The sequence below is a fragment of the Mesoplodon bidens genome (assembly GCF_964165515.1).
Source record: "Mesoplodon bidens genome assembly, chromosome: 5".
NCBI lineage: Eukaryota > Metazoa > Chordata > Mammalia > Artiodactyla > Ziphiidae > Mesoplodon > Mesoplodon bidens.
The window spans coordinates 130,071,402-130,097,371 of NC_138161.1; the positions used below are offsets into that span (position 1 = coordinate 130,071,402).

The following is a 25,970-nucleotide window of genomic DNA, read 5'->3' on the forward strand; positions in this document are numbered from 1 at the left end:
AGGGTGTGGAGAAAAGGGAACACTCTTGCACTGTTGGTGGGAAAGTAAATTGATACAGCCACTATGGAGAACAGTATGGGGTTCCTTAAGAAACTAAAAATAGAACTACCATATGGCCCAGCAATCCCACTACTGGGCATATACCCTGAGAAAACCATAATTCAAAGAGAGTCATGTACCACAATGTTCGTTGCAGCACTATTTACAATAGGCAGGGCAAGGAAGCAACCTAAGTGTCCATCAACAGATGAATGGATAAAGAAGATGTGGCACATATATACAATGGAATATTACTCAGCCATAAAAGGAAACGAAATTGAGTTATTTGTAGTGAGGTGGATGGACCTAGAGTCCGTCATACAGAGTGAAGTAAGTCAGAAAGAGAAAGACAAATACCGTATGCTAACACATATATATGGAATCTAAGGAAAAAAAAGAAAAAAAAGGCCATGAAGAACCTAGGGGTAAGACGGGAATAAAGACACAGACCTACTAGAGAATGGACTTGAGGACACAGGGAGCGGGAAGGGTAAGCTGTGACAAAGTGAGAGAGTGTCATGGACATATATACACTACCAAACGTAAAACAGATAGCTAGTGGGAAGCAGCCACATAGCACAGGGAGATCAACTCGGTGCTTTTTGACCACCTAGAGGGGTGGGATAGGGAGGGAGGGAGGGAGGGAGACGCAAGAGGGAAGAGATATGGGAACATATGTATATGTAAAACTGATTCACTTTGTTACAAAGCAGAAACTAACACACCGTTGTAAAGCAATTATACTCCAATAAAGATGTTAAAAAAAAAACCCACAATAATCACACTAGTCCACTAGATACTTTAATTACAGTGAATTTCATGCTCTCAGGACAAAAAGGGAGGTTCCTTAGTCAATAAGCAGAAAATAGATACAAAGAGAAATTTAAATGATACCCAAGGGTTAAAAGTTAAATTGTAAACATGAGACTTTAGATTTAAGGAGGATAATTCTAAGGGAATGTAAATTTTACCATGAACCTAAACCTTAAAGTAAAAGAAAACTCTCGAATATAAAGGGACTGTGACCACAGAAGCTGACACTGATTTTTAATTGAATAAATCAGTGTGTGTGTGTGTGCGTGTGGGTGTGTGCGCGCACACGCATATGTGTTATCTCCAAGGTCAAAAATATCTGAAGAGATGCTATGAGGATGCCAGCATAATATTTTTGTTAGAACCTCTGCCTCCCCTCCACTCCTGCCCCCCATATCCTATCTACAGCCAAATCACCTCAAAACCCAGATCGGATCCTACTACTCATGTGCACAAAAACCTTCCTTGGCTGTATCATCCATAGAATGCAGCCCAATTCCTCGGTTCTCAGTGCCCTCCATCATCTTTCCCCACCCTACCTTTCCAGCCTATTTCCCAGCACATCACCCACCGCTCTTTCACCCACCCCCTCCCAGACACTTCTCTATGGTCCTCCCCTTACAGTGATGATCACAAAGACCCTGTGCCTTTGTGCCCTTTTCCATCTCTAAAACGCTGTTTGTTCCTCTGTGCCTTCCCAACCCCCCTCCCCCGTCTATCAAAAATTCTATATTCAAGGGCTTAGAGCCACTGCCCCACCCTCTGCTTCTGTAGCCCGCTTTGTTAGGTTTCTTTTACGAGGTCTTAGTATGTTGTGCTGTGTTTAACTAAACTATAAGCTCCTTGAATGCAGCAATTGTATTAGACGTCTTCACAATTGTTATCCTCCACATTACCTGGCACAAAGAAACCCCTCAAAACACGAAGGGCTTCCCTGGTGTCGCAGTGGTTAAGAATCGCCTGCCAATGCAGGGGACACGGGTTCAAGCCCTGGTCCGGGAAGATCCCACATGCCGCGGAGCGACTAAGCCCATGCACCGCAACTACTGAGCCTGCGCTCTAGAGCCCGCGAGACACAACTGCTGGAGCCCACGTGCCACAACTACTGAAGCCCACACGCCTGAGCCTGTGCTCTGCCGCAAGAGAAGCCACTGCAATGAAAAGCCCACGCACCACAAGGAAGAGTAGCCCCCCCTCACCACAACTAGAGAAAGCCCACACACAGCAACGAAGACCCAATGCAGCCATAAATAAATAAATAAATTTTTATATATATAAAAAAAACATGCTTGTAAGAAGCTAAATGGTAACATTATTCTGAAGTTGGAATATTCCAAGAACACGACTGACTTTCAAGTTGTGGATCTGCTTGTCCCTCGGTGCAGACTCCAAAGCTATTTTCCCCCCCTCAGTCAGCCTAAGGAAAGGTGGAAGCCTGGAGAATTTAAACACAGGTTATTTTAATTGTTGGAAGCCACTGCTGGACTCTACCAGTCTGGAATGTTAATCATCTTTTAACATCCGACTCATTAATACAAATGTCTCAAGGGGAAAAATATTCCTACACCAATGCCACTTTTTAAAAGTTATTTATTTCAAAGTTGCTTCTGATCATGTAGCTTCACTTTCCCACACACGTTCCAAGAAAATAGGAACTTCCCTAAGAAACACTGTGAAGCCTCTTCTTTATGTACCCTTCTGTGCTCTGCTCTGACCCACTACCAACCTCAAGCCCTCAAAGTTCTTCTCTCCTTTCCCTAATCAAAAACAGAAAGGATTTAATAAGAGCCATCTCTCTTTGTTGGCCTGTTACATTGACAGTCTCTCCCACAAAAATATGTCACCTTCAATTTAGCTTTTTATTTCATTATTGGAATGAAAGCCTTCCTCTGTTGAAGTAATTTGGAATTTAAATATGGAAAAACTACCCAGGGGGGCAAAGGAGACCCTTTGAAACCACATCAGGCCTCCTTAATAGCAAATCCTTTCAGGCCTGGCTAGAAAAGAGCCGCCCTCTCCCACCCCCCGGAGGCTGATCAGTTTTTCCGCCCTCCTTCCCCGCCAGGTCCCAGCTAAAGGCAGTGGTTCCCAGGCTCCATTCCAGGAACCTCTCTGCATGAGCATGTGTTGGTCCACTGGTCTCTGTCTCTCAGTCTTTTTCTTCTCCTTTCCCACCACCCTCCTCCAACTCTCCTAACCCAGAGTTCTCAACAGCTGCCCTACTAACATTTTGGACCTTTGTTGTAGCAAGCTGTCTTGGACACTGTGGGATGTTTCACAACATCTCTGGCTCTACCAGCTATACGCCAGGAGCAACACACCCCACCCTCCCAGGAGTAACAGTCAAAAATATCTCATCACCACGTAGAGAATGGACTTGAGAACACGGGGAGGGAGAAGGGTAAACTGGGACGAAGTGAGAGAGTAACACTGACATATATACACTACCGAATGTAAAATAGCTAGCTAGTGGGAAGCAGCTGCATAGCACAGGGAGATCAGCTCGGTGCTTTGCGACCACCTTAGAGGGGTGGGATAGGGAGGGTGGGAGGGAGACGCAAGAGGGAGGGGATATGGGGATATATGTATACGTATAGCTGAATCACTTTGTTACACAGCAGAAACTAACACACCATTGTAAAGCAATTATACTCCAATAAAGATGTTTAAAAAAAAATAATAAAGCAAATAAAACAGAGGCTTAAAAAAAAAGTCTCAGCACCAGTGTCCACTAGAGGGTAAAACCCCCAGCTGCGAACCACTGCCTTAACCAAATCCATTCATTCATCCATCCATCCACTCATGCATAGGCAACATTTATAAAACCACCATTTTAGCCTTCCTCAATACTTCCAGAGGCTTATGTTATCAGCATGTCTGTCATTACTTTACTCTAGACAGTATTTAGTTTTTTGGTATTGTAACTCTATTTAACATTTTAAAACTCACAGTTATGCTTCTCACATTATCTTCCCACATGCATCTTCTGGATACAAATTTCCTGGAAAACATCCTCGTCAATTATTATAGTATTTCCTAAGTGCAAAGCTTTAGTGCAGATTATATATAAACTTTATGTCCATTTAAAGGAAACGACTATAATGTAGGTCACTCCACGTTTCCTAAGATGGTGTATACAAACAAGCACACACACACCCACACCAAGAAAAATAAGCAAATGGAGCAGGGATTACACACAGTCTCAGGAGAAACGGTTTCCTGGAATATGAATTTTGCTTGAAGATTTAGGGAGTTATTAAGTACAATAAAACAAAATTTTTATGTTAAAAACAACATGAACAATTTGGAGCAAATTTCTTGCATGAATTTTAAAATAACTATTTGGCAAAATTTTTGCAAAGGGTCACATCAAGCCGTAGTCCCAGGCAGACTTGTGCTTCAGCACAAACGTTGAGAAGCCCTACTTTAGTGGAACTTGCCTTCTCTTCTTCTGGGGTACCCTGCACTCCATCGCCTTTTATTTTCAGTTTAGTTGAAGTGAAAAATTCCACACCATAGCTAAAGTAAAAGTAAATAAACAGTTGTGAAGTGAAACTGAGATTAAATTTTTAAGTTTGCTTTGTTACTGGTCTCTTCTCTTCCCACCAGGAGTAATTTCTGACGAAGCTCTCTTTGCTTTTCTCCTCCTTCCCCAAGCCCCACCAACAGTACAGGGTTTTGTTTTCCTTTCATTTTAGCATTGCCACATGCTATAGGAATCAGGGCAAGATACTTAACCCCTAGTCTTTTCTTTAGAATTCTGAAGTAAATCTCAAAAATCTTTTGCAACACCAAATTTCCATAGTTCTGAATAATATAGAATTTTACTAGCAGAATCACACTGATAACTTACCTACTGCTTAAATACATTATATATTTTAATACCTTAAAAAGTGTCTCATCACAAGAGCCTATGGACTATTAAAAGATGAAATGCAGCAGCATTTTCTAATACATTAAAAAAAAATATTTAGGAGGAAATGTCATCAGTACACTTCCCCGCAAACAGACCTGCTCTTAGCAACTCAAGAATAAACAAGAACAGTAATTGTTTTTTCCTCTAGTAAGAGTTGCTGGTACACAAAGTAAATGAGTATAGCCAGTGGCCCCAGGGAGTACTGGGAGCAACCTGCCTGCCAGGTTCTAACACTTTACTAGCCAAGCCAAGCGGCCCAGTGCTGGCTCCAGATAATTCCCAGAGAGCTAAGCACTTGGTCTCAGCAGCTTATAACCACAAAGCCATAAACTTGTCTTAAACAGTTATGATCCTGAATAGGAAGGAGGTTGGGTGGAGGGAGTAAAGTCAATAATTAGAGAAAAGGTAGAACATGACAAAATTATTCGTCGGTATCAAGTGAGAAACAGAATCCAAAGATACGAATGTAATCCCAAGTTACACCAAAGTGTTCTCATTCCTCTCCCATTCTCCCCAGCCCCCCACAATCCTCTCCCCAATTATGGTGGAGGCTCATGGAGAACAGAGGCCAACTTTACCTTGGATTTTTCAGTTAAGTGAAAGTAAATCCTTTACTTTTGGTGGGCTTAATTAAGTTCAGATTGGATTTCCCCAGTGATATAAAGAATTCTATTATGGTTACTAAAATAAAACTAAAGTATGCATTTTCCCTACTGAGAACAGTAAGAATTTAAATAATTTGTTTGACGTGAAAATCAAGATGACTTGTCATTATAAAGATTAATGCAGGCATGTTGCCCACTTTGAGAAAACCTGGCAATTCAAATCAGTTATTTTACACTCAAAGATTTAACATTTCCTTTTAAAATACCCATCCCAAAAGTTTTAACATACTAACCCACCAAAGGATAGCATATGTTGCACTGATAAAACAGATTAATTGAGACAATTAAGTCCTCAATTTGTTTTCTTGGAAACAATCTCCCTCTCATCTCATTCTGTTTCTTCTTTTGGGTTCTCATTTTACTGAATTTCTTGTTGTTATTAAGTCATTCCATAAATGTGAAGCAAATATGCAAAATTTTCTTCTGTTCCACGAGCTACATTTCCCTCCAGAGTGTCCTGAGTCTTTTGCACTCTGACCTATGATGGTACAGTGCTCCTCAGTGTGGACCTCAAACTGACAGTATCAGCATTATCTGGAAGCTGGGCTAAAGTGCAAATCATATGGACCCCTCTCAGACCAAATGAATCAGAATCTCTAGGGATGGGATCCAGTAATTTATCCTAATGATTCGTAGGCACACTAAACTTTTAAAACCACTACTGTTACACGTTTGCCTAGATATCATGTTGTTTCTTTTTATTTTGCTCATGCTTAACAAAGGCAACAGAAGACATTCTACAAGCCTTGACAAAGAATGGGTGACTTAACACTCTTCCCACTGTACATGAGACCAATTTCTATTTTTCTTCAAGATACAGTTCAGATCTGGGTCTGCTTCTATTTGCTTTTTTAAGCCTAGGGAAAAGGAGCCTGGGACTGTGAGGGAAGAGGCTCAGCTGGATTTAAGAAAAATATCTGAACTTTTGCTTTCTCTTCTGAGATTGTTAAACTGTCTGTATCAGTCAAGAGAAGGCCTCATTTTATTTCTATCCAGATTTGGGGATGCTAGTATGACTTTCCTCAGGGATTCTGGAGGTTGGGGGTAAAGAAGGTCAATAATGTAAACGGCTCCTCTTTGCTCCACCCCAGCACAGAACTGTTGAAATTTCAGGTAACACTGAAGCACACGAAACTGGACCATAAGCCTCAAGAAGTAGTTTAAGGTCCCAGAGTGGTAATACTGGGAGTGCCAGACTGGGAGGGGGAGAGGGGGGGTGTAGCACTGGTTGGGTTAAGAAACCATTAGAAAACATTACTTGATGACAACAATTTTTACAACATAAAATTTCCTAAATACAGGTATCATATAAAGGGCTCTAGCACAGATTCAGTTCCAGAAAGGAGGGGTTCCTTTCATATCAGCTTCATAAAAGTTTATTTTCACAATGCTTTAAAGATAAGCCCCCAGACTCTACAATTCCTCATGTTTCTCTCAAAAAAGATTTTTTTAAGTCTTAGTATGAAATATTAAATCATGCTTTAAAATTCTGTAGGCTATTTCCTTTTCATCTAAATTAGTTAAAATCATGACGATAATAAAATGCCAACCCATCAAGGTCCCCAGCTAATAACATTCAAAATAAAAATCATCATTAGGATGCTGTTAGGTTCTGATAGTGGTAAAGGCTGATCAGCTGCTGCCACTGATCTCAGTGCCGTGAGTTAATAATGCAGTTATATTCTGCAAGCATATGTGTCTTGCACGTTTTGATGCTGAGGTATAAAGCCATGTTTTGCCAACATTGTTTTATTAATCTAACGTGTAATCTCTTCCACAATAGCAACTATGGTAAAAACCCCAATAACAGTAGCCAACCTGCTGTCATGTTCTATGGTCTTCTAATTAACAGAGTACATAAACATTTATAAACTACACAACCACACTAATTTGTAACCAACTATGTAATAAATTTTGAAATGTTAGGAATATAATAAAGCCACATTCTAAATAGCTTTCTAACTTTCCATTTTTTCATGTTTTTCTTTTTTACATTCACACTTCCCACTAATTTTTTCACTAGACTCCATATAATCTTAGATTTAGATATGGCCAAACATAAAATAATATTGGAATGGGCGTGAACAAAATAGTTGAGTTTTATCAATGACCTAGCCACTTAAAGCTATTCTCCAAAGGATAAGTTATTCACCCAAGGCAAACATGGAAAAAATTAGAATTAAATCTTAAATTCTTGATGGGTGGCCTGTCAGATACATGGGAATATCCAAGACAAGTCTCGAAGGTCTAAATATCAAAAGGTTAACTGTCACTGGTGGAATGTCTGTCACTGAAGAAAGACCCTACACACACTCAGCAGTGTGTTCAACTTGCAGAAGGAAGTTTGGGCTGGTACAAATCAAGTTAACAAAGTTTTAAGCCCTAGTCAAAGATAACAAAATGTTATTACACCTGAATAACAATCTCTAAGTAACCTCTAGTTTAAATTGTATAGACTCTTGCCACTGTACAATCTTAGGTTAACAGTTCTGCAGCCTTAATTAAAAGGATAAGGCATTTAATCAATTTTCTGCAGTGAATTATTAGGCTAACTTCTTTTCAGCTAGAGACTACAGTATGTTCCACCTTGAGGCTATCACAATCATGATAATTACCAGACATGCATTTCAACAAATATTCACTGACAAATGAAGTATAAGATTGTGCTAAGTGTTTGGTGGACTCAATACTGAATTATCTCATTACTTTTCCATAAATCCCTTTACTTCCACTAACAAATCTAGACCTACCACTTTTATTCCTACAGAGAAGATGAAGTATGTTATGACTGTTGCTATATGACTATTTTTCTACATTATTGTCCTATTTCTGCTAAATTACTCTTAGTCTTTATCAATTTAAGCTTCAAAAAAAACTACCTTTTAGAACTCTGGAAAGATATTAAATTCACTGAATAAAAAACTTTTCAATTTTGTCCCTCAAATATAATAAAATTCTGATATGATGTTAGACAAGTTAAATTATTAGACAAGTGACCTCCATTTACTTAATATTAATGTTGTAAAGAGGTTCAACTAACCTTTCTTTAGTGAGACAAGTTTCAATTATCCTAAAAATGGTAAATGACCTATTATTTGTGTGTGAATCTAAAGTGTGTCCCGTAGGAAATTCTCTGTTGAGTCAAAAACAAAACTTTGCAGACAACTGTTAAATATAATGTTAATAGGTACGCTGGGCAATAAACTCAAACTTTTTATTTAACTTACATCTGCTTAGTTTTTTATTGAGTTAAGTATAAAGGCCCAGTTAATCAACTCATTAAATTGGTCAAGGCAGGACACTTGAACTACATTAACAGGATTTAAAAAGTGGTTGGTCTTTTAGTAGTTCTCTGGTAATCACACACGCACACACACACATACACAAATTGGTAGAGTACTCTGGATATAGGATTTCCCCCCATAATCTTATATAATGTGCTGTTCACAATCTGCAGTATTTTGAAAACTATATAAATTGGACATGACCAAATTAGAGATGTCTGATAAACTCTTATAAAGTATTTGGGAACTTCAGCTCTAGTCCCAAAACGATCAATTTTAAACTATAAAAAAGGAAAATTCGTATAAAATCACAACAGACTTAATAGACATCTTTGAAAAAAAATCAAATTGCAACTCAATTTTCTACTTTTTCAAATATGACCGAGAAAAAAGAAGTACAAGTAGTAATGTCTGCATTTTTTTTAAAAAACTATTAACTGAGTGGACTTGGGGAAGAAAAAAAAAACTATACAGTATTATTGCACTCCACGAATGTGCAGAATTCCAAAATGTGCCAGCACTGAAAAACTGCCTTGCATTGAGGTTTTCCAAGAGGTACAACGAGCCTGCCAAGAAAGCATCTGGTCTGTACTAACAGCTTGCTGTCTTCAGTACAGGCCTTCATAATGTCAGTCACGCTGCTCTTGCAAAAATCCCTTAATGTCTGAAAGACACACAGAAAAAATATTTTGTTTCAAAATTCACTCTTGTAAAATCCACTCATTGATCAGAAAAGAAGTGAGAACATCCCTGTTAAACAAAATTAACTAACTTGCACCTCTCTGTGTTCACCCACATTTGCTTATAAATTTTCTATCTTGAGCATGTGAAAAGAATATGCACAATTTTAGGAACTAGTTATTTGAAGGTAAGGAGAGGGTATATATGTACAATATATGTACAGTATATGAATTCTGGCCATTAGAAGTTCACAAGTCAAAAAAAATGATGTTATAGGCCCAATTATTAAGCCTTAAACATAAAATTAATAGTACCACCTTACTTTATTTTAGCAGATCCAAACTCTCTTGGTTATTTATAAATTTTAATGAAGAAGACAACCATCTGTTAAATCTTAAGTTGGAAACTCAATTGACAATATATGCAATATCTATTATTATATATATCTATATCTATTATGCTAATATATGAAATATCTTGCTGATTCATGACAATTAACTGATACCTATATATAGTTACTGTATTTTTAAACTACTTACAGAAGAGTTTTCAGTGCTGATAGGTGGGGCTATGATCGATGGTGTGGGATTGAATCCATATGCACATTGAGCTTCATTTCATTGTCAAGAATTTGAACAAGCTGTTGCATGGATGGAAGGTGACCAGATTCCAGCTTAGACCACACAGGTACATCTATAAAAATAAATGGTACCACCCCTTCCAAATTAAAGATGATTCTATAATAGACATTCATTCTATAAACATGTACTGTCTATGCACACAGCTGGAGATAGAATTCGGCTTCTTGCTTTCATGGAGTTTACATTCTAGTAGGGGAAATATAAAAAGAACTATATAAATAGCTACAAAATCACATTTGTATACTAAAAGTCAAAAATAGAAGATGCTATGAGAGGGACATATGAGAGGCTGGGAAGGAGCCTTTGTACTTACTATTATTAAAAGAGAGATTATTAAAATTGGGAGATATTATTAAACGTGAAAGCTGAAATATAGAAGAGTGGTACAAGGGAGGGTGGAAAGGTTGGCAGGGATTAGATCAGGGATCAAGAAACTATAAAGTAAGCATTTTCAGCTCAAGAAGATGTATAGTCTGTCCCAGCTACTTAATATTCATTGTAGCCTGAAAGCAGTAACAGGCAATAGATATATGAATGGGCATGGCTGTGTTCCAATAAAACTTTATTCACCAAGTAGGTAGCAGAGGACACGGTCCACAGGGCTATGGTTTGCCCATGCCTAGGCTTCATCATTCAGGGCCTTTTGTCCATGTTAAATGTTCTGGTCTTTATCTTGAGAACAAAATAAAGCCATTTAATAAATTTGAGGGAGTGAAGCAACAAGATGAAATGTGCGTTAAAAAAATTTTCTTTTAGGGCTTCCCTGGTGGCGCAGTGGTTGAGAGTCCGCCTGCCGATGCAGGGGATACGGGTTCGTGCCCCGGTCTGGGAGGATCCCATATGCCGCGGAGCGGCTGGGCCCGTGAGCCATGGCCGCTGGGCCTGCGCATCCGGAGCCTGTGCTCCGCAACGGGAGAGGCCACAACAGTGAGAGGCCCGCATACCGCAAAAAAGAAAAAAAAAAAAAAAGAAAAAAAAAAAAAAAAAAAAAAAAAAAAAATTTTCTTTTAGGGCTTCCCTGGTGGCGCAGTGGTTGAGAGTCCGCCTGCCGATGCAGGGGACACGGGTTCGTGCCCCGGTCCGGGAAAAGCCCACATGCTGCGGAGTGGCTGGGCCCATGAGCCACGGCCGCTGAGCCTGCATGTCCGGAGCCTGCGCGTCCGGAGCCTGTGCTCCTCAATGGGAGAGGCCACAACAGTGAGAGGCCCGTGTACCGCAAAAAAAAAAAAAAAAAAAAATTTTCTTTTAAATGACTCAAGTTTTGGAGCAGCTGTCAGCAAATTTTTCTGTAAGAAGCCAGATAGTATATATTTTAGGCTTTACATACCAAGAAGCAAAATCAAGGATACCATATAGGTACTTATAAAACCAGGGAGATATATTTCCACAAATTTTTCAGTGATGAAACTCAAAACTCTAGGTATGAATACTGAAGTCTGAATGTCACATAATTTCCACATCACAAAGTATTTTTGATTTTTTTAACCATTAAAAAATATGAGGGAATTCCCTGGTGGTCCAGTGGTTAGGACTTGGTACTTTCACTGCTGGAGCCCAGGTTCAATCCCTGGTCCGGGAACTAAGATCAAGAAAGCTGTGTGGCTTGGCCAAAAAAAAAGGGTAAGAGCCACCCAGCAACATGGATGTACCTAGAGATTACCATACTAAGTGAAGTAAGCCAGACAGAGAAAAACAAATATCATATGATATCACTTATATGTGGAATCTTAAAAAAAGACACAAATGAACTTATTTCCAGAACAGAAAGAGACTCACAGACACAGAAAACAAACTTACGGTTACCAAAGGGGAAAGGGGGGTGGGAAGAAGAATAAATTAGGAGGCTGGGATTAACATATACATACTGCTTTCTATAAAATAAATAACCAACAAGGACCTACTATACAGCACAGGGAACTATACGCAATATTATGTAATAACCTATAAGGGAAAAGAACCTGAAAAGAATCTGAATCACTGTGCTGTATACCTGAAACCTACATGATATTATAAATGAACTATACTTGAATAAAAAAAATTTTAATATAAAGAAATTTTAAAATTGTAAAGCCACTGTTAGCTCATAGGCCATATTTGCCAACTTCTGGTTTAGAGAATATGTTAGAGGGTAGCAAGATAATTGTAGCTTGGATTCAGGGGGTTAGCAATGAAGATAAATAGAAGATTTCTGAAAACTGTAAAAAGTAGAATTGAGAAAAACTGGTAATCCATTAGATATGGAGAGTAAGGGAGAAATCTAGGATGTTATCCTAGGTTTCTGACATGGGCAACTGGGTAGAATGATAATGGTGCCCTTAAATAAGTGAGAAATGTCAGGGAAGGAGTAAACTGGAGTATAAAAGAACTGCAGGGGGCTTCCCTGGTGGCGCAGTGGTTGAGAGTCCGCCTGCCGATGCAGGGGACGCGGGTTCGTGCCCCGGTCTGGGAAGATCCCACATGCCGCAGAGCGGCTAGGCCCGTGAGCCATGGCTGCTGAGCCTGCGCATCCGGAGCCTGTGCTCTGCAAGGGGAGAGGCCACAACAGTGAGAGGCCCGCCTACCGCAAAAAAAAAAAAAAAAAAAAAAAAAAAAAAAAAAAAAAGAACTGCAGGAAGCTGAGGTAATCAACAGTTTGGGAGTAGGTAATGTTCAGGATTCCTGGCTATAACACCTAGAAGAGAGGTCTAGAGCTCTCCAGAGCTATACATTTAAGGGTCATCATATAGATGTTAGAAATTCTAACGCCACGGGAGTAGGTGAGGACCATGTAAAGAGATAATTTAGCATATTATGAAAAATGGAAAAGCCTGATGCTTATTATAAATCATTTAACATTTATCACAGAATGCAAACTATTCAGAACCTACCATTCAAAGTTATCTCAAATGCACCTGTTGACATACACTGGTTCTCAATCATGTTGCTCAAGAAAAAGACCATCATACATGCATAGACCTAAAAGAAAATACAATTAAGTACAATAGGTAAGTCATTTTCAAATCAAAACAACATGACAAATTAAGTAAGCTTTTAAATAGTCTCATTTTTATTTGGTAATTGCTCTTTTTAAATCTACTTTAAGTTTCTATACAAATTATTACTGCTACTCCATATATTCAGATAGTGTACACAGAAAATTGCAACGTTAATTCACAGCTCTATACATTCTGAAGAAATTACATATGTTATTCCTAAATAAAATTTCTAGAAATCTCATAATAGCCTTAATAAGTTAAACAAAAGAATACCAGCATAAGAAGGGTTCATTTTAGAATTTTTATAATATAATGTAAGAACTCACAAGAGACTAGTGATGCAATAACCAGCAACTCCACAATTCAACGCAACCTGTCCGTGTTCCAAACAAATCATTTTAAGTCAAACTAAAAAAATGTAGGTTAGAAAGCACTAGCATATTAAGTTACATTCATTGACCTTTTAAAGGCAAATCTATACTGTCCCAAAAGATCAGAGGCTCCTGTTGAACAGAAGTTTCAATTTAACAAAATCACCTAAAAGCAGGACGTAGTGAGGATGTCAACTCACAGCCAGCTGTTTCAGAAAAATAAATCAAAATGCCTATAGCAGATGAGAAGGAGATTTCCCCTAACCCCACTTGAGCTAGGTGGGCTTTGATTTCATAGAAGTTATCCTAGCATTTGGGCATAAAGTCTACTTTCATGAGAACAATACCCAAGTAAGTGTCACGAAAGCTACAGCCTTCAAGTATCCTCTCCCACAGGAGAATGACAATGTTATAAGCCTAAAGAAGTAAAATGCACTAAAGACAATTTAGAATCAACAGAATGAACAAATATAGCACAAAACATTATCAGTAAGTACTTAATTTCTAATTCTTAATCCTATGTAAATCAATATTTTGTTAATAACAGAGTAGAGACACATCTGAATTAGAGGTAGCACCTGAGGATGTTTATGTTAAGAAGCCTTGCTTGTGACTGGAAATAAGTGATTCCCTAAGAAAAAGAAGTACAGCTATGTTAGGAATTGGCTAAAGGTAGTCTCAGCCTAGAACTAAAGGATAAGACCAGACAGAGGACTCCAAAAGAGAATACCTATTAGAAGGAAACCTAAGCAATCTCATTCAAGAGAGAAATTATTCCCATTTCTCACAGCAGAAAGGTAGACCCTCCAGAAAAGATGGTTTTAACTAAAACAGATGAGAGATCTGGAAAGAGTATATGATGCAGCAAGACCCTACAAAGAATAAAATAAATAGCACAAGATTCTTATGTATATTTATATTGATTGTTTCAGGTGATCTGCTTTAGGTTACCCATGAACAGAAAAGTCAAAGAACAAATAATAAAAACAGAGAATTTTGATAAGAATAAACTGGTGGAAATCCCATTTTTAACATGAATAAACCTATTAATACCCATATTAGTTGGTATAAAAGGCCTACATTATGTATATATATTGTTTTGCCCAACTTATATAATCAAAATCAGGTATTAAATTATTTTGTGCCCAGGTTCTACTAAAGTAGCACCTCTCTGTCCTTCAAATAATAAAAAGGTAAGACCTAATCATTCTTAATATATAAATATGGAGACTAAGGCTAAAGGAGGTTAAGTGCTTTGCCCAGAAATAAAGTGGTTTAAGTTGAAATAGCAAAAAGTACTTAAAAAAAAAAAGAAAGAAGAAGAATCCATTAAAATATCTCACTGACAACTAAGAACCTACAGCTACCAAAGCTATTACATTACATACCTTGTTTTCTTGGCCCCACTGCCAGATGCTAGGCGCTTGCATGCCAAAGAAAGCAAAAGGATCCTTGCCAACAATTATTAAGCCTATTAACACTAGCTTGAAGACTGACAGGAAAGATGCTATGTGTCTATTAAAAGAAAAGAAGGAAATTCATCAGAAGCTGCAATTTCTCATCTACTTCAAAATTTCTATAATTCAAGTCTATGTGTATAGACATTTCCTAAACACCAAATCTAAAAATTGCCAATTATACTAGGAAAATACTAGTAACTAAATTTTATTGCGCAGTTTTAAAACAAAAATGTTTAACATCTTTTGAATCAATCAAAAATTAATTTATAAAACTATAGAGCATTGGCCTTTAAAAATACTATTTTAACAGTACAGAATTTTGTACCACTGACTTCCTATAAAAATGTAGGAGTTCTTGATCTACGGCCACAATAAAAATTACATAAGAAAACACATCTTTAGAAGGGCTGCCATCTCTGAAATGATCTTCCTCTATTCTTTGTTACAGAAAAATTCTTCCATATTTGGATCAAATAAACTTGCTATTTATAAAACTGTTCTCTGTAAATTATAACCAACTAAGAAATTATAATAACCAAGGAAAGTTAATTGAACCAATTCACAAAAGTTTATTTACAAATGTGAAAGAATTCAGTTAAAAAATTCCTTTATAAACTACAGAAATTTACTTACCTATATATTGGTTGAGGGAGGTAATTCTCTCCTTCAATGCGGATGTCTGGGTACCGCTGGCTAATAACCCGCATGTACTCCTCAAACACCCGCCTATAACCTCAGGAAACACTGCAGAAAAATGAAAGTGCTTCCATTAAGTCATTTCGAATGTGACTAGATTTATTTTGTAGTTATACAAAGCCTAAAAATTATTACCAAGATTAAAAATGTTTCTCAAGAACAGTCACAAACTAATAATGATTGATGCTGGATACATGAACTTTTTTCATAGATTTCACATATTTAAGTTATCTTCCCTTCAAGTAAATCCTTCTATTAGAACATTAAACTTTATAGATTTGGGTTACTGTTGGAGAGGAGCAAATACCTATTCAGAGAATCCACCATATTCTGAGCTCTCAAATCATTTTGCCTTTTTTTCTGTTCTTGTTGTTGGTATCAACAACTGTATAAACACTGAAATGAAAACAACTCTTATTTATCTGAAATAGGGACTTTCAAAATTTGGGCACAAGAAGCTTAAAAAAATACCAAGGCACAAGACATGACACGCTGTTTCTTATTCCCACTCTACCCTTAACTAGGCAAACCTGCCTGCTCAACCACAATAAAAGAAACTTTAAAAATTCTTAGATCCTTTCTGACTCTAAGATTTGATTCTATTTTGCAAAGGAAAACAAAGATTGGGAAGATACTTTTCAGCAATATGACAGTATTCCATGTCATTACTCCAGAAATTAAGTCAACAGCATCCCATCACCTTCATTAAAACCTCTGAATAACTAGGCTGTGGATATATGATATTTGTTGCCCCAGCAAGAAAAGGGAGATATGCCACCAGAATGAATATACAGGGGGAAAAAAAGTACACTGAAAACTTTAATAAGACATTGATGAAAGAAACTGAAGACACAAATAAATGAAAACATATCTCATGTTCGTGGATCAGAAGAATTTATATTTTTAAAATGTCTATGCTACCCAAAGCAATTTAGATTCAATGCGATCCATATCAAAATTGCAATGACATTATTCACAGAAATAGAACAAACAACCTAAAATATGTATAAAACCAGAAAAGACCCCAAACAGCCAAAGCAATCTTGAGAAAGAAGAACAAAGCTGGAGGCACCATGCTTATTTCAAACTATATTACAAAGCTACAGTAATCAAAACAGTATGTATGGTAGTTGCATAAAGACAGACACACAGATCAATTAGACAGAAACCAGAAATAAACCCACACATACATGGTCAATTAATTTTTAACAAAGAAGCCAAGAATATACAATGGGAAAAGGATAGTCTCTTTAATAAATGGTGTTGGGAAAAGTGGACATGCAAAGAATGAAACTGGACCACTATCTTACACCACACACAAAAATCAACCCAAAACAGATTAAAGAGTTGAACAGAAGACATGAAACCATAAAACTCCTAGAAGAAAACATAGGGAGTAAGCTCCTTGACACTGGTCCTGACAATGATTTTTTTTTTTTGGCCTTGACACCAAAAGCAAAGGCATCAAAAGCAAAAATAAACAAGTGGGACTATGACAAACTAAAAAGCTTCTGCACATCAAAGGAAACCATCAACAAAATGAAAGGAAGGGCAACCTACACAATGGGAGAAAATACTTGCAAATATAACCTCTGATAAGGGGTTACTATCTAAAACATATAAGAAACTCATACAACTCAATAGCCAAAAAATTAATAACCTAATTAAAAAATGGGGGAATTCCCTGGCAGTGCAGTGGTTAGGACTCAGTGCTTTCAACTGCAGGGGCCTGGGTTCAATCCCCGGCTGGGGAACTAAGATCCTGCAAGATGGGTGCATCCAAAAAAAAAAAAAAAAAAAGGCAAGGGAAGCTGAATAGACATTTTCACAAAGATGACATACAAACGGCCAACAGGTAGATGAAAAGGTGCCCAACATCCCTAATCAACAGGGAAATGTGAATCAAAACCACAATGAGTTATCATCTCATACCTGTTATGATGACTATCATTAAAAACACAATATAAAGCAATGAAGGTACCACTTGGTAGGAGGGAGCAGAATCAGTAATAGATAGTAGGGTAAAACCCAAGATGCCAACTTTGTCAATCATACGATCATCAAAGAAAAAAAATCACAATCATCAAGGAAAAAAATACCACAATCATCAAGAAAAAAAATATCGACCACCACCAAGACCAACTCAAGGGATCAGCAACAAGTTTATACCTGATAGGGAGAACTGCTGGAAGCCATCCTGGAGCCATTGCACCATGACAAAGTCATGAAGCAACGGAAGGCGAAACTGCAAGGCAGCGCCATGCCAGGAAGGTGGACTACAGCTCTGTTGTTATGTTTTATGATAATAAATTTACATATGGGGCAATTTGGGGGGAATGTTGCTCCACGTGAAAGAAAAATTCCTCTAAGGACTCCCCCTCCTGAAACTACCACAGAATGGGAAGTACCCACTAAAGCCCCGGGGAAATGGGTAAAGAATTAAGAGCCTGGAACGAAGGGGATGTTTTTATGAAAAACACCCTCTAGTATGGAGTTATGGCCATGGGCCGGAGTTCCTGATGACATAGGAAATTTATGGTTCTATTATAAAGGAAGATTAATTATACAAAAGCAAATGCCTAGAGCAGAACTGGTTGCTAGGATAGGGAGAAAACACTGTCTCAGTTGAAGGAAACAACGAGAAAGAGCATGCAGGGTATATTGTAAATATTTTCGTGGAACCATTGTAAAAGGTTGCCCATGAAAGAAGAGAAATAGGAACAAGTAGCTCCAACTTTTACAATGAAAATAATCATATAACTGCTTGGCTTGGTTACTAAGAAATAACCTGTGATTAATGGGAACTTGGGGAAATATTTGAATAGGACATCTAGAAACTAGGGGATTTTTTTAAAAAAATCTTTATAGAATATTTTGAGGTTTGATTGTGCTAAGGTTGTTTGGTCACGTACCTGGTAATGTAATCAACTACAATATATAAACCCGTGATTGTAAACAATAAAGAGAGACATGAGAAAGAGAAACATGCAATGCTGATAATTAAGAAGTGTAACAGAATTATTTCCTTCGCCGACACTATCCATCCCTCAGGTATCCCTGGACTCGCTGGAGCTGGACTCCGGCAGAGAACCAGTCCAAATATTAGTAGATCTCAATGTAAGAAAACTCACTTTTCAAAAAAAAAAAAAAAAAAAAAGAAACTCACCACTCTTTCTTTACAAGTAATACTTCTTTTACATTTAGAATGAAAATTTCACAAAAGACGAAGTCCCTAAAAAGTATGAAATTTTTGCAAAGGGAGACAAGTCTCTATTAACTAAATACTTAAAAGAACTTAATCTCCAGACACCTTATCTTTCCTAAACATTCACCTTACCCAATATTTTATTATTACTGTTGTCAGATTCACAACTGTTTTCTATATAAGAAAATTTTAATGTTGCTTTTGTTTTGAAGATACTACCAAAAAAATGTAAAGCACTTATATGCCTAACTACCTTGAAACCAAGAAATGCCACCTGATTGCAATGCCTAAGTTTGCATCGGTGTTTACAATGGAGTTGATGATTTAAAATGATAGTAGATAACTTTTAATGCATTATTTGAGAGCTGGAGACTTACTTGAGTTGAAATTTCCTTGAGCTGAAATTTCCTTTTTTATAGATGAAGGGGAAAAAATTGAAACCCGGAGAGATCAAGTGACTTCACATATGGTCCCTGCCCTTATTCAGGGCTGAGACCAGAACACAGTCTTTGTGATTTGAGATCCTAGGCCCTTTCCATTAAACCTCAATAAGAGTTAGATGATGTAAGAGCTAACCTTCCCTGTGTCCACAAAGCCACAATCAAGTACCCATAAAATAGCAGATATCTCTTGAGGTTTTTCCATGATGAAGATATAGATTCTCCCTCTGAGTGAACTAAGACTGTGGACCCCAACAGTCCTCATATTTGCTCTGGGAGTTCCAATCCTTCGTAAAGGAAAGTATGTCTATATACAGGCAACACTTTAGGTCAGAGTCCTCCTAGTCTCCCAGTTTTCTGGGTATTATGCTCAGAAGCCTAACTCTATCCTTGGTTCTTCAGGTCTCAACTCCTCAGTTAAGTCACAAATCTTTGTATCAAATTTCAAACAGAATCAACCCATAATCTTGAAATATAAAAAGGACTTTAAACCTGTAACTTTCTTCAAATTTCCAGTTATAAAATGATAAAGTCATTGGGGCCTCCCTGGTGGCACAGTGGTTGAGAGTCCGCCTGCCGATGCAGGGGATACGGGTTCGTGCCCCGGTCTGGGAGGATCCCATATGCCGCGGAGCGGCTGGGCCCGTGAGCCATGGCCGCTGAGCCTGCGCATCCGGAGCCTGTGCCCCGCAACGGGAGAGGCCACAACAGTGAGAGGCCCGCGTACCGCAAAAAAAAAAAAAAAAAAAAAAATGATAAAGTCATGGGGATGTATAATGTACAGCATGGTGACTGTAATTAATAATACTGTATTTCATATTCGAAAGTAGCTAGGAGAGATCTTGAAAGTTCTCATCACAAGGAAAAAAATAATGTAACTATGTATGGTGACAGACGTTAACTGGACTTATCGTGGTGATTGTTTTGCAATGTATACAAATATCAAGTCACTACATTGTACACCTGAAACTAATGTGTTATACCTCAAAACAAAAAAACCCTGTACATTTCTTATTTTTGAAAAATGAAGTAGTTTACAAGACTGACACAACCTATTTATAGGCAAGTTTACTTATGCATTAGTAAACTTTCCTCCCTATATTTGCTTTGAGACTTGTGAAGAAAAAACAAGTAACTTTTCCCCTATGCAATAATTTTCCCCAAATGTTCAAATTGTTTTGAAATAGCCATCTCTACTGCTGACAGATGTTTTCCAAAATAAAACATACCTACTGTTTATCAAGGTGGGCAAAATGTTAAAGGCACACATGGTAAGGAGCCAGTAATCATTCCACCTCTACCACCACACCCAGTTATTTCAACTTTTCACTCTTTCTGGGTCAGTGAGTAAAACTATATAACTCATAGTATACCTTCAACGAATAAATATGTGAACATGCTAAAAATATGTTGTAGCTGCTGCCTATTTCTTCTGCCCCTGGACCAAAGGCCCTTAAGAAGTAAATTAAACTGTGAAAAGAAATCTTCATGTAAGTCCTAATCACTTTGCAAATCTCCTTCTTGCAATACAAAAATATCTTACTATATGGAGTCAAATTTGCAGTTGTTCAATTTAAAATATTTTACACGATACTTTTCTAAGATTAATTTTCTAAAAGAAAGAACTTGCATACAAATTAGATCATCTTTCTGTAATGAATAGAAAGGAAATTTAGGCAATTTGTCCATGCTATTTCAAATATATTCTGTGCTTTTTTAAGTCCATCAAGTTTCAGTCTCCTAATTCATGGTGCCAACCATCCCACTTTTCCTTTTCTATACTAACATCGGCCCCTAATTGTAGTCAAATGCCTACTTATATCAACTTGAGTCTGTCACAAACCCCAACCTCTCCTATCTCCTTATTAAAGGAAAATGGGGCAAAATCTCAGATATTTACTGTTATGAATTAAATACTTGTGATTTCTATTTTTCGCATCTCTTGAACTTACCTTCCCCTTTTATTTACAATAACCTCCCTCCAATTATCCTCCCACCCACACATAGGATCGGATCCTGTTTATACAATAAGACCCAACCCCTTGCCAATATCTAATGTTCCAGAAATGCAAACGTGTCACGAAGGCTTGTGTTTCCTCTCTAAAAATGAAGAACTGGGATTTAAAAAAGTAACTATCTCCAGACAGGTAAACGTTTAATCAGAGCTGTTGTAGGTAGAGGAGAGTGGTAATCTTTCAAAAGTACTGAGGAGTCGGGCTTCCCTGGTGGCGAAGTGGTTGAGGGTCCGCCTGCCGATGCAGGGGACACGGGTTCATGCCCCGTTCTGGGAAGATCCCACATGCCGCAGAGCGGCTGGGCCCGTGAGCCATGGCCGCTGAGCCTGCGCGTCCAGAGCCTGTGCTCCGCAACGGGGAGGCCACAACAGTGAGAGGCCCGTGTACCGCAAAAAAAAAAAGTACTGAGGAGGACTTCCCTGGTGGCACAGTGGTTGAGAAACCGCCTGCCAATGCAGGGGACACAGGTTCGATCCATGGCCTGGGAAGATCCTACATGCCACAGAGCAACTAAGCCCATGTACCACAACTACTGAGCCCACGTACTCTACAGCCCATGTGCCACAACAAGAGAAGCCACTGCAATGAGAAGCCCACAAACCTCAATGAAGAATAGCCCTCCGCGTGCCGCAACTAGAGAGAGCCCACGTGCAGCAAAGAAGACCCAGCGCAATCATAAACAAATAAATTTTTTAAATAGTAAAAAAAAAAAAAAAAGACTGAGGAGATAAATCAATCTTCAAAGAGAAAAAGAAAAACGAAATATATTTTACTGAGAAGAATACAGGTGTAAGCCAGAGCAAGAGTTTATGAAGTCCTCTCAGACCTTTCAGTTTTCTATTTCAGGCCATCTTCTGGCACTGATGCATTCCTGCCTTTGGATTCCATACTACTCTTTTAGTAGTTTTAAACAGATTTCCAAATGTGTTGTTTAAAGCAGTTCAAAACTGGTTTCTCTACTTGCATTCTAAGAATGTCAACTAGTATTTCTCCCATGGTGTATGCAGAAAATCAGGAAGGCATTTTTACCATGCTTTCTAACTGTCAACAGCATTGACCAGTCCGACAGTGCAATGATCACTGAACACTGGATGTTTAGATGTAATCTTTATTTCTCCTTGCTCTGTTTAGTAGAAGCAGTAATAGACATTTGTCTGGTGCATTACCTGCTCTAAGTGTTTTAAGCAATGAAATCTGAACAAGGGGCTCTATAAACCATACAAGAAACAAGATATTCAGGGGTGAACAGACTAACCTTATAAATGCTTTTTAAAAAAATTACAAACAAGAGTGCTCACACAATGTTCACAGCAGCACTATTTACAACAGCCAAGGCATGGAAGCAACCTAAACATTCATCAACAGATGAATGGATGAACAAGATGTGGTACATATATACAGTGGAATATTACTCAGCCATAAAAAAGAATGAAATAATTCCATTTGCAGCAACATGGATGGACCTAGAGATTATCATACTAAGTGAATAAGCCAGACAAAGACAAATAGCATATATCACTTATATGTGGAATCTAAAAAAAGATACAAATGAACTTATGTACAAAACAGAAATAGACCCACAGACATAGAAAACAAACTTATGGTTACCGCAGGGGTGGGGGGAGGGATAAATTAGGAATTTAAGATTAACAAATACCCACTACTATATATAAAATAGATAAAAGACAAGGAACTACTGTATAGCACAGGCAACTATATTCAATATCTTGTAATAACCTATAATGGAAAAGAATCTGAAAAACTAACTGAAACACTTTGCTGTACAACTGAAACACTAAATCAACTATACTACACTTCAATTAAAAAAAAAGGACTCACACACTTTGAATGAAGATCAAAATGTAGATCAGAACTTGCTCAGCCTTTTGTTTTGTTTGGTTTGGTTTTAATTGGGGTATAGTTGTTTTACAATGTTGTGTTAGTTTCTGCTGTACAAGGAAGTGAATCAGCTATATGTATACATATGTCCCCTCCCTCTTGGACCTCCCTCCCGCCCCAACCCACCCGCCATTCTACCCCTCTAGGTCATCACAGAGCACCAAGCTGAGCTCCCTGTGCTTATACAGCAGGTTCCCACTAGCTATGTTTTACACATGGTAATGTATATATGTCAATCCCAATCTCCCACTTCAGTCTCCCCCTCCCCCTTGTCCACACGTTTGTTCTCTACATCTGTCTCTATTCCTGCCCTGCAAATAGGTTCATCTGTACCGCTTTTTAAAGTTCCATATAAATGCATCAGCATATGGTATTTGTTTTTCTAATTCTGACTTACTTCACTCTGTATCACAGACCCTAGCGCTTTTAAAAGTTGAAAAACAGCACTAAACAGGTATGAGCTTATCAGGTTTAAGAACTGTATTATATGAAATCAAGTGATTTCCCTTCCAGCTGCCTCACTCTAGGAGCACCGCAGTGGCCACCATAGTAAAAACGCATATGAATACAAAATATGCCTAACATGGCTTCTACAAGATTCCAGGCTTCCTGGCACTTCCCTGGTGGTCCAGTGGTTAAGACTCTGCGTTATCACTGTAGGGAGCTCGGTTCGATCCCTGGTCAGGGAACTAAGATCCCACACACCATGTGGTATGGCCAAAATTAAAAAAAAAAAAAAAAAAAAAATTTCAGGCTTCCTTAGAGTTTTTTCCAAAGATTTGATAAACCTAAAATTCAATTAATGATCTGTTTTTATTCTCTTCCTTCTTTGTGTCTTATTCTTGAGGTCACTAGTTTCTAGTTTTCCTATACCTTTGGCATAACATTTCAGGAAATATTTTGCTGCAGACTATTCCACGAAGAATTTATAAATTGTGTAAGTTCCTCAGCTCTTTGTGGGGAAGGAATTTTATCTCTTTACTCTGGAAAGCACTTCTCATCAACAGATTTATAAGGTATAGCAGCCACTCAGTAAAAGTGACTTCATAAAAGCATTCAATAAATGGTGAATTACCTGAATTTTGCAAGCATTTTTGTCTCATCTTAAAATATTTCATACATGACTTGATGCTTCTGTTAGAGAAAACACTAACTGAAACCGCCCACCCTGGCCAGGCAAAGACAGTAACAATGTGCATGAGTTATTTTACGACAGGAGATCCTGGTAAGGAACACGAACTAACAAGCCACCACCAAAGGGAAGAATTCGGGAAAGGTCAAAAAGAGAGAGGAGACGACACATGTCCACATGTCTTACTAACCTCCCAGAATCCTCCTCGCTGGAATCCAGCTTGGCTGAGCAGTTGCACGCGCCACCAGGAAGGACTGAGTCTGAATGATTGGCCAGAGACAACCCAGAAACTAACCCATCACCATAAAAGCCGAGACTGTGAGCCACATGGCAGAGCAGTCCTCCTGGATTCCCTTACCCTCCTGCTCTACGCCCAGGCCCCCCATTCCCAATAAAGTCTCTTGCTTTGTCAGCATGTGTGTCTCCTCGGACAATTCATTTCCAAGTGTCAGACAAGAGCCCACTCTCGGGAAGGGGACCCCCCTTCCTGCAACACTTTTATTCTTTCAATACATTTTTAAAAATTGAGATATAATTCACACACCATAAAATTCATCCTCGGTGCATTTTTATAATTTGTTAGAAAGACTGATAAACATATTGTGTTCTATGCTAATTCAATGGCAAAACTAGATATGTCTCTTGTCTGCTTTACTGCTTTCCTGTTTGTCTTATCCTTTTACCTGTTGGTTGTAGACTGACTTCAGACATTAGAATGAACTCGATTAAAAAACCCATCTGGTGGCGCAGTGGTTGAGAGTCCGCCTGCCGATGCAGGGGATGCGGGTTCGTGCCCTGGTCCTGGAAGATCCCACATGCCGCGGAGCAGCTGGGCCCGTGAGCCATGGCTGCTGGGCCTGCGCGTCCGGAGCCTGTGCTCCGCAACAGGAGAGGCCACAGCAGTGAGAGGCCCGCGTACCGGGAAAAAAAAAAAAAAAAAAAAACAGGGATCTGAGAAAGAAAACCACCAACAGGATAAGCAATAAGGGTGTGTTGGCGAATAAGAGCAGCAGGAAGATGACTGACAATAACACAATGAATTCTGGAAGTTTAGCCCCATCAGCAGAGATGGAGGCTAGGTCAAGAAGGTTACTGAGTGAAGTGTATGTTCAAAACTGAAGTTTTACGTGTATCACGTTCTATGCCTAAAAGCTACCAAACTGAAGCAGAAGTCAACCAAGTAGAAGTCCACCTGAAAGGAACAGTATCAGAAAACATTGATCTATACTCCAGTTAGGAATTTTTAAAAGGAAGTGAGGAGGGAGAAGATAGGTTATGTCAGAACCAAACCCAGTGGACTACCATGAGATTGTACTCTCTTTTTCAATAAATATGGCCTGATGACAGGTACTGTTTTAGGCTCTAAAGATATACAGCAGCAAGCAAAACAGACAAAAATCTACGCCTTTCTGATGCTGGCAACATTCTGATGAAGAAGAGGGAGTAAGCTGTAACAGTCTAATGGAGAAGATACAGTGCACCAACTGATAATATCCGAAGCCGTTTCCCTTGTCTTGCTTGAGAAACAGGAACGAAAAAACAAAACACCCGAGGGACTATGGAAAAAATGTCACAAATTGAAAGAGCAAAAACATCGAACAAAAGATTCAAAACAAGAACCGACACCCAAAAATATTTTGCAACAAGCAGAAGAAAAGGATGATAAAAGAGATAAGGAAGGACTGTAAGAAACCTCAAAACCAAAAGCAGAATTTAAAAAAATAGTTTAAGGCCCTGA

General features: G+C 38.3%; 1 protein-coding gene across 1 annotated transcript in view; it reads right to left on the reverse strand.

Moving 5' to 3' along the window:
* Window positions 1-8,633: 8,633 nt before the first annotated feature.
* The window catches only part of SELENOT (selenoprotein T), a 28,095-nt gene continuing 10,758 nt past the window's right edge, over window positions 8,634-25,970 (reverse strand). Inside the window, exons 2-6 of the mRNA XM_081235282.1 lie at window positions 15,479-15,589; window positions 14,774-14,900; window positions 12,907-12,994; window positions 9,938-10,091; window positions 8,634-9,381 (exon numbers count right to left, since the gene is read on the reverse strand). Coding sequence (XP_081091408.1) covers window positions 9,967-10,091; window positions 12,907-12,994; window positions 14,774-14,900; window positions 15,479-15,589 — 451 coding nt within the window. The 3' untranslated portion in view covers window positions 8,634-9,381; window positions 9,938-9,966. The remainder of the gene's footprint in view (window positions 9,382-9,937; window positions 10,092-12,906; window positions 12,995-14,773; window positions 14,901-15,478; window positions 15,590-25,970) is intronic.